Below are 17426 nucleotides of genomic sequence, written 5' to 3'. Positions count from 1 at the left end.
CCTCCCGCCATTCTCCTCCGCTTCATCCAGCCGCCAGCCGCCGAAGAAGTACATGCCCCCCCGCGCCACCACCGATGCCAACGCCACCGCCACCACCCAGCCGGAGCAGAGAAAGCAGAGGGCGCCGTTGTCCAAGCCCCCGGGCATGTTTAACACCGACTGGAAGGCGAAAGTTCAGCGCCGGGAGGCTGTCACCACCGACCGGTGGAACAGGGCTAACACCAAGAAGGCCCGGGACAGGGCGGCGCTGGCGGCGGCCGTGGCGGAGCAGGCAGATCGCGCGGCCGAACAAGCCGAGGCGTCTCGCGCGGGGATGATGAATCCACCCGGCGGCGGCCACGGCCCGTACGCGTCCTGGAGCCAGCAGAGGGTCGGGTTGCCAGTTGGCTTCTCGTCGTCGCCACACCGCTGGGGTTGCACGCCCTCGCCTGGCTACGCCGACGGCGACGCGCACGGCGGGTTCGACGCCGGAGGCCGACGCCGTCGTTTGATGCATTGCCTACACGTCCTTTCTTTTGAACGCCGAACTTTTTATTAGTCACCGAACTGTGGCAAGGTGATCGCCGATCGCCGGGACTTTGTGTCGCTGATCGCCAGATTTGTGGCGTTTTTTGGCAGCGGGAATGGACAGGTTCGAATTTACGACGCCTTGGGGGCGGCACCTGGGGACGTGGCTGGGACCTAGATTACCCTTAGGGCCTAAAAAGCGTCGGGCGAGTATCCGAAGCGCCGGCCTATGCGCCGGGGGGGGGGGGGGGGTTCAAACGAGTGGAGTTGCTCTAATGCATTCTCTTATGGCTAGCATCATCACCCCACCAAAATTGCGCCATTGATGGTTCAGCCTGGCATCCCGATGCACCAAGCGCTAACCTGCCGGCTCGCGGGAGCATTCACTACCAGGTCATAATTCTGCCCTTGTAACTAAATATAAACCTTTTTTGCAAATACGTTTTATATTTAGTGACAAGGGAAGTATTATATTAGTAGAAAGAGAAAAACATGAATACAATATACAATGATAAAAGGAAATCTATCCGCGCAAATGCAGGCCTGATTCTGCTAGTTCATAGTGAAGAAAGAGCAAGAACAAAATAGATTGAGTTGGGGTGGTCAAGTTTTGATCATCCCTCACAAAGCGAGCTACAAACCTTACGGTATATGCAACTATCTCTTCCGGACGGTATGAATTAACCCAATTTAACAAGGTTCAACTACAGTAACAAAACATGAACAGGAAAGCAGCCACTAAATATATAGTCTCGTCTCACGGTTCCGGTTGATCTGGCTCTTCATGAATTGGTAGAGGAATCCCAACCTTGCTCTCTCAAGTCAAAAGATTTGTGCTGCCAAGTGCAAACCTTTGTAAACAGCTTGTTCCATGGATGTATGATGTATCCCAAGATCCCAACTCGCTCACTATAGGATGGAGCTTCAGCAAGCCAGCTCAATGCCTTTCTACAAGCTCTTCACTGCATCCTGCCTCCATTGAATGGCGACGAGGCCGACTTCATCTCCGCCTCCAAGAAGCTCATGTTGCTGCCGCTGTGGTTCTCTCCCCTTGCCACTGACATCCCCCTCATCATGTCCCCTCTGCCACCGACGCCAAGAAAGTCCCGCGTCACGTCCCCGCCGCCGACGCCGCCGCCACGGCCCTGGCTAAATTTGACCTCGTGCTGATCCATATCATACAGCCTCGGATCAATCATGCCGCGGCCGTTGGCGCCGCCAAACATTCCGCCACCATTGCCGCCGCCGGCCAGCGAGTTCATCAGGCTCTGCAGGTGCATCTGTCCCTGGTCGAGCATGGGTGCGCGGCCCTGCGGAACGGACGAGCCCATGAAACCACCGAACACGGACGCGCCACCGCCGTCTGCGCTTGTGCTAGAGCCCATCTGCGCCGCCTTCTGGAGCAGCGCCGTCGCCGACATCTGCGGCATCATCACGGATTGCTCGTTGTACATCCCAGAAGGAGCAAACTGGTGGTCGCCACCGGAAAAGTTCCCACCGGCGCTGAAGAACGCCGCGCCCGAATTCTCAGAACCAGCACCTCCGCCGCCGCCTCCTTCGCTGATCTGGTCATTGGCCATGTGTCCCTGACTCGCGTGGCCGTGGCTGGAGGTACCGGAGCTATTGCCACTGTTGGCGATGTATCCCAGGTTGAAAAGACCAGGAGCCGACGACGACGTGCCGCCGGAGCCGTTTCCCTGGAGATCCGGGAGCTGCATGAGGCCGTGGAACGGTTTGCCCTGCAAGAACGCGGGCGATCCATTCCCGTCGACGAACTCCTGCGCCGAGCCGAGGTGGAAGGGCGGCGCTTGTGGAGGTGGCAGGTGGCGGAAGGACGGGGCGTTGGACGACGACAGGAGGTGGTCGAGGCGGGCAGCCATGCCGCCGCCACCGCCACCGCCGAAGCGGAGGAGATCCGAGGACGCCTGGTGGTATTGACCGTGCGCGTCGTGGAGAGAGGAGCCAACCTGCGAGAGGCTGAGTGCCATGTTGGCCGCGCCGGTGGCGCCGTAGAGGTGGCCGGCCCCGGGCGGCAGCCGCGCGCTTTCCTGGGCGAGGGCGTCGCAGAAGGCCCTGTGGGTGATAAAGCTGTCCCTCCTGCATGGAAACATGCATGAGTGCATGCAGAAGTAGTTAGTGACGGTTGAGTGCTCCTATACGCATGAACATAACATGCTGCAGCCTGCAGTTGCATCATAATAGCCAAATTAAAGACAAAGTATAGGTATAGAGCGCTGCACACAGTGTAGTACTCCTATGCATGAGTTGCTTGCAAAATACTCCTATGTCAAACAAGGGTTTTATTTGCCTCATGAAATGCTAGGACTGGAATGTAAGGACAGTACTGCTTCACAGTCACACTGGGAACACGTGAAGTTGCCCAGATGCAAGCCATATATGCTGTCTTGTCATCCGTGCAAAGCCAACAGTGTAGTACCAAATATTCTGTATTTTTTACAGCATGTTGCATATAGAAAAAACTTGGGTGCACTGTACCCCCTCAGCAAAAAAACGGGCGTGGACGGGCAGCTGAGTACAGTATAGCCACTTTTGTTTAGAGAAAAAAAAGCATCTATGCATGCATATATATAAGGGGTGTGACTACCATGAATCGTTTACGAAGATCTCAATATTTGTGCCAGCTAATAAGTATCTCAGATGTAATCATAATCATAGCGGTAGGATGTGTGTGCGTGCGTTCATAAGACTAGTCACAGTGGGGACTAACTTAGAGTAGTAACATGCATATGTTACTAGTCTATATTACTACCTCCACAGTGGGTAGTAACATATGTATTGTCTCATGCATCACTTCATTTATTAGGTTGTAAACTTATCTTTTCTTGATATGTGTGATGTTATTGTAAGTAGCTATGTTACCACATGCCTCTTTTTCTTCATTAGTTACATGCTACATAATCTATTTTGTCTAGATAAGTGTGATGTTACCATCTACTCCCTCCGTTCCACAATGTAGTGCTTTCTCTATTCACGTGCTTCAACTTTGACCATAAATTTAACTACCAAGACCGATTGCGGCGGGAGCAAAAATTATATCAGTGAATTCGTATTCGGAAGAAGTTTTCAATTATATAATTTTTTTCTCCCGCCGCAGTTAGTCTCGTTGGTTAAATTTATGTTCAAAGTTGAACCTCGGGAAGCGCGGGCGCACTATATTTTGGAATGGTGGGAGTATTATGTTACTCCTACCGTGGGTAGTCTAAAGATAAGTGTATGTGCGTGAATCTAAGCATATGCGATTGTACTGTGTTAAGAAAAATATGATGAATTGTTGTACGTCAATGGTATATTTTTATCTTTTATTTATAAGTGTGTATTGGATGTCAAAAATTGTCTGGCGATCATGTAACCAGTTTAACTGTTGGATAATCCGCAATTTATGTCTCTTTCCCTCTCTTTTGGAATTTTAGCTTGCCTTCTTGAAATTTTCCATCTATATGATTGTATCCATAGTAAGCAAGGGTAAACAAAAGAAATATGAAACAAGTTGCTAAAATAAACCTTACAGATCCATTTAAGGGATTTTTTTGGTTCAAAGGATTTTCAAAGAAATATTGGAGGATTCATTGAAGAGATATTTTTGGTTCAAAGGATTTCCAAAGAAATATTGGCGTAATTCATTTAAGGGATTTTTTTGGTTCAAAGGAAGAAATATTGGAGGATTGGAATCCTTACGGATTTTTCATCTGAAAGTTCAGATTTTGTAATCTTATTACTACTCCCTCCATTCCTAAATATTTGTCTTTCTAGAGATTTCAACAAGTGACTACATACGGAGCAAAATGAGTGAATCTATATTCTAGAATATGTGTATATACATCCGTATGTGATAGTCCATTTGAAATCTCTAAAAAAAACAAATATTTAGGAATGGAGGGAGTATTTGGTTTGCATGGCCTTGTCCTATTGTATCACACACTGTAGATGTTAAAACTATGCAGTAGTAGAGAGCTGTGTGCATCAATCGATGCTATATCTTAAAAAGGGAAGTTCTCCAATATAGGCTGTTTGATACATAGGACTAAATCCGATAAGAAATTGTCCTACGGATTTCTTTGCACTTCACAGGAAAAATAGCGGCCAGTCAAGAATCTTTTGTCTTTCCTGCGACGTGATCAAACAAACCAAGCCCTATAGAATTCGAATGGGCATGATATTTCAATCTTGCAATTTTCCTATTCATGTGTTTTAGGATCATACAAATCAAAGTGGCCTTTAATGTTTCGCGAAATCTCGTTCCTTGAATCTGTCTCCCCGTGACATCAAATTGCAAGTCTAATTTCACTCCAAAGTGAATCAAACTGAGCTTAAGTGACTGCTTATTATCCCATATTAACAAATATTAGTTTTATTATTGTACTTTTTATGTTTCTAATGCATAAAGTGTTACAAAATTATCCAAACTATAATGAGTTTTGTTTATGTTTTCACCTATAGTGAGAGATGAGTTAATGAGAAGCCTTTACTTTTCTTTTTCAATGTTAGATAAGTTCTATGGATCCCTCAATCTTTTTTTAATGTGGATAAAAGTGAGGGACCTTTGCTGAACTTTAGTCACTCCATGAATCAACAACCCCATAGTTTACGCGGATTTAATAAGCATTACATATATGTCCTGTAATAAACTTTTAATAAGTACTCTTGCCGCTATATTTACATCACTTTACCCACAAACTTCCCTAAATTATTGTTTCTTGAAACATGCCGACCAAAGATAATTATATTTACTAACATGCCGACCAAAGAAAAAGGTCAAAAAAAAACAAGCACAAAAGAAAAGGAGTAATTAAAAAGTCTCGCCTTCCCTCATTTTTTTTCATAATTGCATATTCTAGGGCGTTACGAGAATTTAATTACTTGAGGCGAATATTCATCGCACGCTAACGCAAAATTAAAGTATATATAGTCTCTATGAAGCTCTTTGTAACACTTATTTTCAATCAGATAATATATCCCTAAATTATACTTATACATTCGAGTCTGTGGTGTAGGATCTGACTGTAGCTGTTGGTTTCACTTCTTTCACACTCAATGACAGCTCGAGATCCCAGAAACTCATGTCAATCAAGGAGGAAAAGGAGGAAACGAGTTAAGCGGGTTGCTTCTCATGTTATGCTAGTACTAGTAGCTACGGATCGGATGGCTAGATTCCTCACAGGAGAGAGCTTCCAAGGAGAAAAGGCAGCAAGGCACAAATTTGCGCGGTTAGCTGACACTAGGGTTTCCATGGGGTAAGCACCTCAGAAGACTTGATTTGCAGTAAAGCTCGCATCCCGAGTAACCAATCAAGAATTACTGGATCCGGCCGGAAGAAGATGAGAGGAAAAACAAGGGCTGCTGTACCGATCCCTAGCTAGGAGTAGGGGAGAGGGGGTCCCGGGTCCTTGAGAATTATTGATCTGAATGAGATGTTGCATGAAGAGAGCAGTGGCCGTGAAAAGAAAATGATTAAAATTCATATCTCAATCAAGGCAGCTTCTGCCGATACATCCCATATACGCCTCCTCCCCATTAGAGAAATGTGTGCCGAGCTAGTGAAAGATAGGGTCACCAACCCGCTCCAGCCCAGATGCTTCAATGATGTAGAGAGAGAGAGAGAGAGAGAGAGAGAGAGAGAGAGAGAGAGAGAGAGAGAGAGAGAGAGAGAGAGAGAGAGAGAGAGAGAGAGAGAGAGAGAATCTCGCTGTGCTGCTAGCTCCTGAGAATTGCACCCACGTGAAGGGTTGTGAGGGCCTGGATCGAGTAAACGTATCCAAGGAAAAGCTGTGAAGTGTGTGAACCTGGCCGTGCTAGCTCTGATCGAGCTTCTGGCACGGCCAACGGGAGGCACTGCGCCGCATCTAGCTACGCAGCCAGCTCACATGACAATGCGGGCAGACCAGCTTGCTTACGTGGCGACCCAATTGTGGGAGTATGTCAGTGTGTGTGTAACGTGCGTGTACGTGTGCCCATGCTCTCGTGCTTGGGCGAAGATTGTGCTACATTGACGTCCCGGGGTAATCATCCAAGCAGCAGTGTGGCCTGTGACGCACGCGTACGGCGTGCATCTGTACTCGTGCAAGGGAATACAACCAAGATGCATATGGTAGGTAGTAAGATAACTACACGAATTAGCTGGGAACACTTGCATCACGTGTGTGTGACTGTGTACGCAGGTTCCCATTCGGTTAATTCCCAGATTTATCTTGTCCCCCCGTACGTGTGGCATTCTCTCTCCGTCTTTCCCACTCTTCCACGGGCATGCAAACCTTCCCTTAAACAAATTAAGCATGCACTAGAGAAGCGCGCGACAGTTCAGACAAAACCCTAACCCGGCCCTCACTCAGCAGGTTTTAGGTCACCACTCACCAGCACAAAAGGTCATCCATCGATCGAAAGACGGCACGTAGACCATGAAAAATGGGAGTATTCAACATCTTTGCCGCCTGGGTGCGTGCATGCATGCAATGCCGAGACCAGCGCAGATTTGTCCTTGGCAAAACCGTGCGTGCATGCATGTGTGCGGCGGTGCGTACGTAAGGCAGGTATAACGAGCGAGCAACGGGAGGTAGTAGCAAGTACGTGCGTACATACCGTGAGAATAGGGTGCCGCAGTCGCAGCGGTACTCGCGGGTGCCGCAGATCTTGGAGTGCGCCTTCCAGTCGGACTGCACGGCGTAGCGCTTGGCGCACTTGTCGCACTTCCACTTCTTCTCGCCGTGCTTGCGGCAGAAGTGCTTCTTGATGCCGGTGAGGTCGCCCAGCGCGCGGCCGGGCTCGTGGTGCACGCACGTCGGCTCCGGGCACAGGTACACCCGCCGCCGCTGCACCTGGTTCGGGTCCTTCTGCTTCAGCTTCCACGGCAGGTTGTGCCCGCGCCGGTGCAGCTGCAGGTTCTGCTCCCGCTGGAACCCCTTGTTGCACACCTCGCACACGAACCGGTTCGTCGCCATCAGCGTCTTGGGCGACAGCGCGATTACCTCCGCGTCAGGGTCTGCATGTATGTTATGTATCAATGCAACATAACCAACTCAATTGCACATCTGATATCGATCGATCACTAGAATTAATGTAGGTAGTGAGCAACTGAGCATGCATAGTAACGGTTGTGCATTAACATGCACAATGAGCTTGAAATGGTAGGGGCACAGAAGTTGCCATGTTTTGCAAACAAGTACTAATGCGTGATAAGGCAACGGTGCGCGATTAGCTTATGACTAATAATGGTGCATGGTGTGAGGGAGAGAGGTAGCAGGTAACGTACTGCTGGTGTTTCTTCCTTTGGTTTTGGTGAGGAAGGGACAAATGGAGGCAACAAAGGGGAGAATATTTGCATGAGACTTCGGGGAAGAAAACACGCAAAAGGGCATTTGCAGCAACTAATATAGGGAACAAAGGAATTGACGACGATCGCGTCATGGCCCCTATACTATCTCTGTATCTCTCATAATTGGCAAGAGGAACAAGGAGCAAAAGGGTGAAGAGGATAACAGCTCATGTACATGGAATCTTGCAAGAAAACTTTTATTTTTTTTCTCCAATTTGAACTGGTAGTACTCGTGACCCGTGAGTCCGCACTGACAGTTTATTCCAAGGAATTTTACTTGGAACGCACAAGGAATTACGTACGCAAACTCGTATATCTACCGAGGTTGGAATGAGTAAAAAAAGGGAATAAGAATGAACAGGATGAATACTAGGAATAATTAGGTTTTCCCCTAGTCTACTATTCAGGTGAGACTACAAGCAGCTTTAAATGAAGTATACAGTGAGTAAAAAGATGTGACGACCACATCCAGCATGGTTTGGATCGAGGTAGCTCACGGAAAAAATTCACTCGACAAGGGGCCGGGAGAGAGAACTGGAACTGAAGAACATATGGGACCATTTTCATTCCATATAAATCCAGTGAAAACAAATCTTGGGCTCTAACGCAACTCCTATTTAAGGAGGCGTCTCTTTCTGTTGTGAATCGAAATTTCGAAATCAAGAAACAAGGGCCAGATAAAGTAAGATCGACAGAAGGAGAAACCACAAGCCCTTGAGAGAGTTGCCGTTCTTGCATCTAAGATCTCTCCGATGGAAACTCCTAGCAGAATGATCTAGAAAAAAGTCCTAGCAGTTCCAAGCGAGGTCCGCTAGGAGATGCTATGCATGCACGAATGGAATTGCATGAAGGGCAGTTTCTTATCATACCTGGCATGGTCCTCTTCTTCTTCACCGGTGGCGCCGCCGCGGCCGCCTGGTCTGGCCCCGCCGTCAACAGCGCGCTGGGCGGCGCGACGACATGCTGCCGCTGCTGCTGGGCGAGCAGCGGCTTCATCTGGTCCTGCTGGTGCCCTTCCCTAATCCCGAACAGCGCCGCGACAGCCGCCGCCGATGAATTGGATGCCATCGCCGCTCAGATTCACCCTTTCTGCAGCTGCTCACCGGCAACAGGGTAACCTTTCCCTTTTGGTAGCCCGGTGTTGGAACTAGCAGCAAATTTCCCCTCACTTCAAGAAAAAGCAGCGCTTTCCATGAGAGACATGCCAAGAACAAACTCAGGAAACGTGCAAAGAAGAAGAGGCCAGAAAGCTGTCCCTCGGACGAGGATGGAGGAAAACACCAAAGATAAAGGTAGAGAAGGCGATACCTATCTCATATGTGTGTTTGTGTCTTTGCCTGGCCGGAATCGATCTGAAGCTTGGACAAGAAGAAGCTGGGGGGGAGGGGGAAGAAGAAAAACTCCAAAGGGTTAGGGCTCAATCGCGGAACGAGGATGAACAAACGAACAAACTCCCGCAGTGAAATCCAAACCAGCAGTTGCACTCAGAAACAAGCAAGCTAGAGCGGGAGGACAAATCGAAGCTCGCAAGCACCCAAACCCACACGCGCGCGCACGCAGAGAGAAACGAGGGCTTTGTTTCTTCCCCATACCTCTCTGTCTCCCCGGCTCTTATCTATCCCTTGCGCTGCTGCCGCATGCTACTAGCGGCTACTAGTCGTCTTCTTGCTTGCTCTCGAGACAAGGGGGAGAAGAAGAAGAGGAGACGAGGAAGAGGAGGAGGGAGAGGGTATGGAGGAGGCTAATAAGAAGGTTGCTGTCTGATTCCTTTCGTTCATATCGTTGTCATGCTTTTCCCTATCGCCTTTTGCCCCCTCCTTTCCACACTGGCTACTGTACGCTCCTCTGCTACGCTCCTACGTACGCCCGCAGCTCTTTGTCACGGACGGCATACGAGCATACGGAGTAGAATGGTAGTCTGGTGTATACGTTGAATGTACTGCTGTAAATTGGGTTTGTAATCGCATGTACAGCTCAGAGAAATTAAGGGAGTGAGTACGAGTGAGTACAGCGGCACAGTCGATGGAGTGGAGCGAGCGAGCGTCGTCGAGCGGCTGTGGAGTGTGGACCATGGGTCCACCGACTGTGGGGAGGGGGCTTGCCCGGCGGGCGGGCCCCGCGCTCACGCACACGGGTCGTGAAGCGGCTGAGGATTTGGGTCCACCGACACTAGCCGACGTAGGCCGACGCACCACGCACACGGGCGTTGGATTTATGTATGCATCACAGCTTGTTCACGTCTGGATATGTGCGATGCTAACTCTACGCACCTTAATCACGCCCGCATGCATCTCAACCAACGGTTCAACAATGGTCAGAGACCAAGGACAACGGCACGGCTGTAATAGTTACCTATCCGTGCACCATCGATTTACTGGTTTTTTTTACGTATTCACTTTGCCTCTAAGCATGTCCATACATCAGTAAGAGAGTAGAAATATTTGCGGGTAATATACGGGACCACCTATACGGTAGTCATCAATATAAGAAAAATGCTTTTAGTCGATTTTATGAGAGCCGTCCGATTGAGCTCCAAGGGCACTCATGCTTTCTTCCTCCTCTGGGTATCACTGTTTATCTTCTTCCTTAAAGCATAGAGACGATCTCTTCCCCTCCTTTCCCCTGGTCCGCCCTCCCGCCTCCTCTCCTACAAGTTCTCACACACATTGGACAGAGGTCTACCAACACTCGCATGCGGACCACCTTCCTCACCTATAGCTTCGACGCCACGACCCGCGGAAGACTTCTACCTCCCCATCTCAGGCTTGCGGATTCACCCTTCTTCAACAAAATCGACAGCTGTGATTTTGATTTTAAGGCAACCAAGGAATAACTAAAGCGTCCGTTTATAAATATTAAGATGATATCAATTACACTCATCCTCTGCAAGTACACAAATATCAATAATAGGTCGAGATAGCGAGAATGCACTCGGCCAAGAAACATTAAAAATAAGTGAAAAAAGCAAAGACAACCGATGCATCAAGCAACTTGCAACAAACAAGCAACAACACCATCCGTCGTCCTTGACAGCAAACGAGCTACGAGGAAGGTTCCCGCGAGCCAACCACTCAGGGTCAGATATTGGGTTTCACCATGAAGAGCATGTTTGAATAGACTCCATAGCAATGCCTTCAAAAAATACACATATTAATGATATTTTTCGACCGGGCTATCACCCCTTTCCATTAATTTCTTAATAAAAATATTTTCAGTACACAGATTAATGATATGTTGTGGCTTTTGTATCTCAGTTTGTCTACATTTGCAAGAATAAATATACATGGGTTAATTTTTTTGAGCTATATATACATGGGTTAGTGGTAATAGGGCGTACGATGCTATAGGCTATGGCTCCTCAATCTGGCCTTGGACACTACCAAAACTGAGCCCGGTGGAAAACGCCCCACGGGTACTTTAGCCAGAAATGTCACGAGTGCGCCTAGCTACCTGCGCCGAGTACCATTTGGCTTGGCCATAGGCAGGTCCAAGCAGTCGCACTGGTACGCATGGATGGCATCCATGTCTTTTCACTCGCACGGGCACCACAGATTTGGACAAAATTTGGTTCTCCACACCCCACAGCCACAGGTAGGTACGTACGAGGCCGTGAGCTTCGGGAGGTGCCATGCAGTGCAGGCGTAGGTACGGGCTCGGTGAGAGACCTTCGTCCGTGTCGAGTCCATACGTCACGCTGTGACTGCATGTACACATCGGTCTCTCTATCCCCGTGCGTCGCCTCGTCGCCGATCTCGGCGTATGCCGGCATGGCCTTCAACTCCCGTTGAAATTATGTGCTCTCCCGCTCGGCCGTCGTCGTTGATGGAGCTCCACGAAGTTCACGTGCGCTAACTCGTTCAGTAATGTGTCTCCTGTGAACCTCCGCAAACACAGAGATCGGGCTGGCCATGAAAAACCCAGCTTGGTACGAAACTTTTTAGTTAGAACTCGGAAGCAATTGCCTCGTATGATGTACTCTCTCCGTTGACCATCGTAAGATGTTTTGGATATGTTTCAGTACGGACTACAAACGAAATAAAATGAGTGAACAAACATGCTAAAATGTGTTCATATACATCTGATTTGGAAACATGTAGAATATCTTATACAGTAAAAATTAACAGAGGGAGTAATAATTACGCAAGAAATAGTTCACCAGTTAATTATGGAAAACGTGACTAAAACCGATACAACTGCCCCACCATCAGGGTACCACCGGCCGACCAAGCACACAACAAGAGACGTCACACACATTGTTGAGAAGAAGACACCATCAACATGACGAACTAACGAATTACTCCACAAAAAGGTCAACATGTATGGAGTCCCCAGGTAACCGGGTAAGGTTTAGTGTCCTCTCGGCGTTTCATCATAGCTGATTCCTTATCCATGGCGATCTACCACTGCCAAGTTCCCATCGGTCTGCAGATCAACTCATGTTGCCCCCCCCCCTCGCGGCCGCCTTTTAACCCTCATGGCCTTGCCCCTTGCCCAAGGGTTTGAGACCGTGACGGCGTCGTATTCTGATGCAAACTCATCCACGAACATGGGTTCGCAGTGAGCAAACCTTGGGGACCTTGGTGTCTTCTTCGACAAACTTGATTTTTAGAAGATTATTTTACAATGTATGTGATCGTTGATGAGGAGGAGCAGGAGCTCTAGGAGGGAGTTTGCTTACTAACCCTAACTCGAGTGCAGACATATACGTCCTTCAGTCGAGCGCCTTCTTCTGCGAGATGCGTGCTGCGTAGAATCTCAAACAAGGTTCCACTTTCGGGCGACCGGGGTCAACTTGCTCATCGTGCAAGTCTCATGTCTCGGTAATTGGGAGTGGGTCATGGAGCAAGGATTGCGGTTCTTCCACTTCTCGGAAATACTTTTGCACCCATACGATAGATTCACCAACAAAGAGGAAGTGACGACAAATTCCATGCCTATATGGCTACGAACCCACAAGCTGGAAGAGGGCTTTTGCAAGAAGGAAGTAGTGGAGAAATTGATCAACAAAGCTTCAGAAAGCCAGGAGATAAGGATCTCTGATAACACTAGGGGCGATTATACATGAGTGTGTGTTCGTCACGACATCCACGAGATGCGTGCTGCATGGAACCTTGCACAAGGGGTGCACTTTCGGGCGATTTGGGTCAACCTGTTCATCATGCAAGCCTCATGTCTCAGTAATTGAGAGCGGATCATGGAGCAAGGGCCACGGCTCTTCCTAGGGAATACTTTTGCACCCACACGATGGATTTACAAACAAAGAGGAAGACAAATTCCACGCCCATATGGCTACAAATCCACAAGTTGCTAGAGGGCTTTTGCAAGAAGAAACTAGTGGGGAAATTGGTCAACAAAGCTTCAAAAATCCCAGAGATAAGGATCTCCGGCAACACTCGGGGTGATTATATATGAGTGCGCGCTCTTCATGACATCCGAGAGCAGCTCACGAAACACACTAGTATTGTCAGAGAAAAGGAAGAACATGTATAAAATGTCAGGTACGAAAAGCTTGCATGGTTCTATCAAGCATGCAGGGTCATTGGTCACGATAAGTAGGAGTGTGGCTCCGGTGTCTATGAAATGAAAGATCTAAAATTTGGGGACTGGCTTTACATTTATCCACCAAGTCTCATAATAACCACCTAATTATACCATCCAACATAACACTACCTTGCATTCTCCTTCGCATCTCCCACGAAAAAGAATCCTTAGGGCACTATCACGGTTGAAAAGTTTTATAAATTAAGGTTGGAGTTGTCAAGATCTATCAGCTAACAAAATTAAGGATGGGTAAGTTTTAGCAATTATGGTTGAAACTATTTATGAACATGTTACAATCACCAAGTTGTCCACAACTGTAGACAAGACTATTCAAATAGATTTAACCCTACAGACTGCACGAATGTACCCACACATATGATCGAATCTTGATGCCTTGTGCCAAAACACATATTCCGTGGAAATCACATGTTCATTTGGATATGTTGGTAGAGAGATCGATTCTGCACTTTCAAATGCAACAAAGCAAGTCCAGGAAACCACCCAATTGAGTTTAATCCTAATCGGGAGTCCGCCCATAGATCTGAGTTGGACTCAATCGTATGCACGAGGGGCTACGACTGACTAGAGCCCCAAACTAGGAATAACAGCCCTACTGCACAAGATATGCATGCGAGCCATCAGGGGAACCCCCTCTAACGGTAAAATAGTAGCATCATTCAGAATCGCCTCATTTGTACCTACAAAACAAGTTGTATGCGTATGCTCCAAATGAAAAACCAGCTTGCGGCCCCTGGACAGGTGACGAGTCCAATGTTTTTGACTTTCCATTATGTTACACCTTTTGGCCCTGTTTGATTCAGCTTTTATCAACGGATTCCGCTGCCGCGCAGCAGAATCTGAACCAAAGGGCGAACCCAGCAGAATCTGATTCCAGAAATCCGTTGTTAAAATCTGAACGAAAAGCAGAAGCAGCCCAGGACGTGCTTTCCAAAATCTGATTTCGCTGCGGGCCAAAATCTGAAAAAGCTGTATCAACTGGTTTGCCAAATGACCTACATCTTTTTCACATCAGATTTTCCATAGCTGTTTTTCCATAACAGATTTTTCACAGCTGCTTTTAGAAATTCAGAACCGAACCAAACAGGGCCTTTATTCCATACCTTAGTTTTACGATTATCTAGATTTTACTATGTTTGTGCGCTCTTTTTATTTGTTTTCGCCAGGATTCCTTCCACAGAAGTATTTGAAGGCTCAAGGAAAAATCCCAACACTATGGTATTAAAATCACATTAATAGGGAAAACAAAATACTATACTAAAATAAATAAATAAATGGGACCGCGTGCACTATAGTAGAAGAAGGGGACTTGGGTGAGCAACGGCGCACGGTATGACCGCGAGCACTTGTATTGCTAGTCGTACAACTCGCTGCCGCCCCTGCATGGTCTAGTATTTTACTCCTGCGCAATCGGATCATGGATCAGATGTCTACAGCCACAATAAAATCTTATAGAACGAAGAACACTATCCTTCGGAAGGATTTCAGAGGGACAATTGATAGAAGGGCTCTGTCGTGGCATCAGCCCATAGAGGGCATCATCATCATCCTTCTATGCCATCATCGTCTCTTTGTAATACATTAGAACATGTGGATCCATTTTTGTATTACTTTGGCACTTCATGCATGTTTACCTTGATTCATTCCATGATGCTTATTATCTCGATGTCCGAGTAATCTCTGTAGTTCTTGAGGATGTGGAGGAACCCTAGTATGTTTAGGAACTGGATGTTGATATGATTTTACACCCTCTTTATATGTTTATATTAATGATCTTCTCATTGTTGGGTGAAGTTGACCATTCAACATATGCCTCTTTTGTGTGAAAGGCCATTACTATTGGTGTGCGATGGTGGGTTTGCAGAGGTTTGTAATGTAGTACCTATCTCCCTCCTTGGTCATTGCAATAAGGGATAAATGAAGACAACCTTAGCTGCGTCCATCGGGAAACTTTTAATCACCATTCAGTAACCGAGTGGAGATGAACGACGATGGAGTATGTTACATGGGGCTTCAACATGAATGCACGATTTGTACTTGGCTCCGCCCACTTATGAAAACATATAAAATGGTTTAGGAATCCGAGCTTCAAATTATGCTTAGGCATAGATCGCATTACATACATACTAGTGGGGAATCCAGACTCCCTCAGAATGCTCTAGCTCTATTGATTTCAAAAACTGTTATTGCACATCTTGCGCTCTTTATTTTACTCTTGCATTTTATTACCTTATTCATGACAACTTTGCAATATTTGAAATTTCCATTTCCACTTTACTTTGGACCACAACTAACTTGCAATAACAACATTATAAACCCTTACAAGAGACAAAGTCCATTTTCTGTGCTCCTTGTGGGATCGATACTCTTACTTCGAAAAGGCCAAAACTAAACCATGTGACTTGTAGGCCTTCAAGCTTTTTCTGGCGTCGTTGCCGGGAAGCTAAGCACTTGTGATATTTGTTTTCATTTTTTTCTTCACTAAGTTGTTTGTTGGTTCCAAGCAACCATGTCCTAGTATGGGCATATCTACCAACTCGCCGCAATGAAGCTCTCAGGGCCACCTATCAGAAATATATTTACATCATTGGGCTCAGACCTGATTATGTATCCTTTGATATTAATCCGAGCTTATTGGAATTATTGCACAATAAGAAATTTAACGGTAACAATGAATATTACCCTTGCCAACATTTGAAATTATTCGGTGAGATATGTGGGACTTATAAAATTAATGCTTTCGCTTACGATGAGATAAAGTTATTTTTTTCGGAAAAACACTAACCGTTGATACGTCTCCAACGTATCTACTTTTTCTAACACTTTTCCTCTTGTTTTGGACTCTAATTTGCATGATTTGAATGAAACTAACCCTGGACTGACGTTGTTTTCAGCAGAACTACCATGGTGTTGTTTCTGTGCAGAAATAAAAGTTCTCAGAATGGAACGGAACTTTGCAAGGATTTTTTATACAATAAACATAGACACCATTCAGAACAAACTCTTAAAATACCTTACATAAGTCAACATTCATGTGACTATGCATCATAGCAGAGTAAATATTTACTTCTGAACTGAAGACAGGAATAGGAAAAAAGATCGACGTTGCTCACAGCAAAGGGCGGCCCACTCAAAAATATCAAATGCATGTCTTGTCGCTAACATCAATGAGCAAAATTTGACAAGGTTTTCCAATTCCAATATATTAAACTAATGTCTTCTTGCTAACATCAATGATTAAACTTTGACAAGCTTTTCCCATTCAAAATATGTAATGCCTATGATTGTGGAACATGCAACATTTTTCATCAGTTTGTCATCTGATAGTCCGATGGCTCAAGGTGACGACGAATGATTAGAGAACCATTCGATGTATTGTGTATGATGAAGTATTATGGAGGACACGGACCATCTGAACATTTTGTGCAGTTTCACTAAAATCAAGCTGAGCATCCCTGTGGATTTCGTATTTATATGCTGCAAGAAAACAAAGACACATCAGCGCACACATGAATATTGGCCCAGTGTCAACCCACCAATCGGTGGACTAACAAACTGAAAGTACGGTAAATAGATTACCATACCCAGATGCCCCATCATTGTTGCTTAGAATGACATTTATAGACTTGGGGTCCTGTCCTGGCTTCTTGTACTTCTTTGGGCACTTTTTGCCCAGTGCACTCCACGTGTTGTAGAGTTGCCTATGCTATCTATAGACTAGTCATGTCACCAGCGTCTACTAATACTCTGTAAAGCTTCTAGATCATTCCTTCTGTAATGTAGCGCAAACAGTGACTACTTCTTTCTGCAAAGTGGTAAGACCAACTGGACCCACTAATGCAGTAGTTTGCCTTAGACACATTGGCTCCTTTTGTTCAACTAAAATCAAAGTCATAGCGCAAACTGAACTTTAATTTTGATATCCCTGTAAGCAACAATAGGTATAAGGGAAACAATTACTGAGAAATAACAGTTGATGACTTGTACTCCCAGAAGAAAAACATCTACTGATCTACCTTATCTTAATGGAAAC

General features: G+C 46.4%; 1 protein-coding gene across 2 annotated transcripts; it reads right to left on the bottom strand.

Moving 5' to 3' along the window:
* Positions 1 to 1063: 1063 nt before the first annotated feature.
* Positions 1064 to 9730, bottom strand: LOC123127971 (protein indeterminate-domain 5, chloroplastic). Of its 2 annotated transcripts, none has more exons than XM_044547849.1 (5): positions 9427 to 9730; positions 9143 to 9208; positions 8704 to 9002; positions 7102 to 7501; positions 1064 to 2604 (listed from the first exon to the last, which is right to left on the bottom strand). In XM_044547849.1, exons 3-5 carry the CDS (start codon positions 8900 to 8902, stop codon positions 1467 to 1469), a joined length of 1737 nt encoding a protein of 578 aa, XP_044403784.1. In that variant the 5' UTR covers positions 8903 to 9002; positions 9143 to 9208; positions 9427 to 9730; the 3' UTR covers positions 1064 to 1466. The 2 variants fall into 2 exon arrangements, with proteins under 2 accessions (XP_044403784.1, XP_044403785.1); XM_044547850.1 differs by lacking the exon at positions 9427 to 9730 and adding an exon at positions 9307 to 9381.
* Between the last annotated feature and the right edge of the window lie 7696 nt (positions 9731 to 17426).

Source organism: Triticum aestivum, chromosome 6A, assembly GCF_018294505.1.
Source record: "Triticum aestivum cultivar Chinese Spring chromosome 6A, IWGSC CS RefSeq v2.1, whole genome shotgun sequence".
Lineage (NCBI taxonomy): Eukaryota > Viridiplantae > Streptophyta > Magnoliopsida > Poales > Poaceae > Triticum > Triticum aestivum.
Note: the sequence above shows the minus strand (reverse complement) of the source record. Positions and strands in the feature narration are given on the sequence as shown.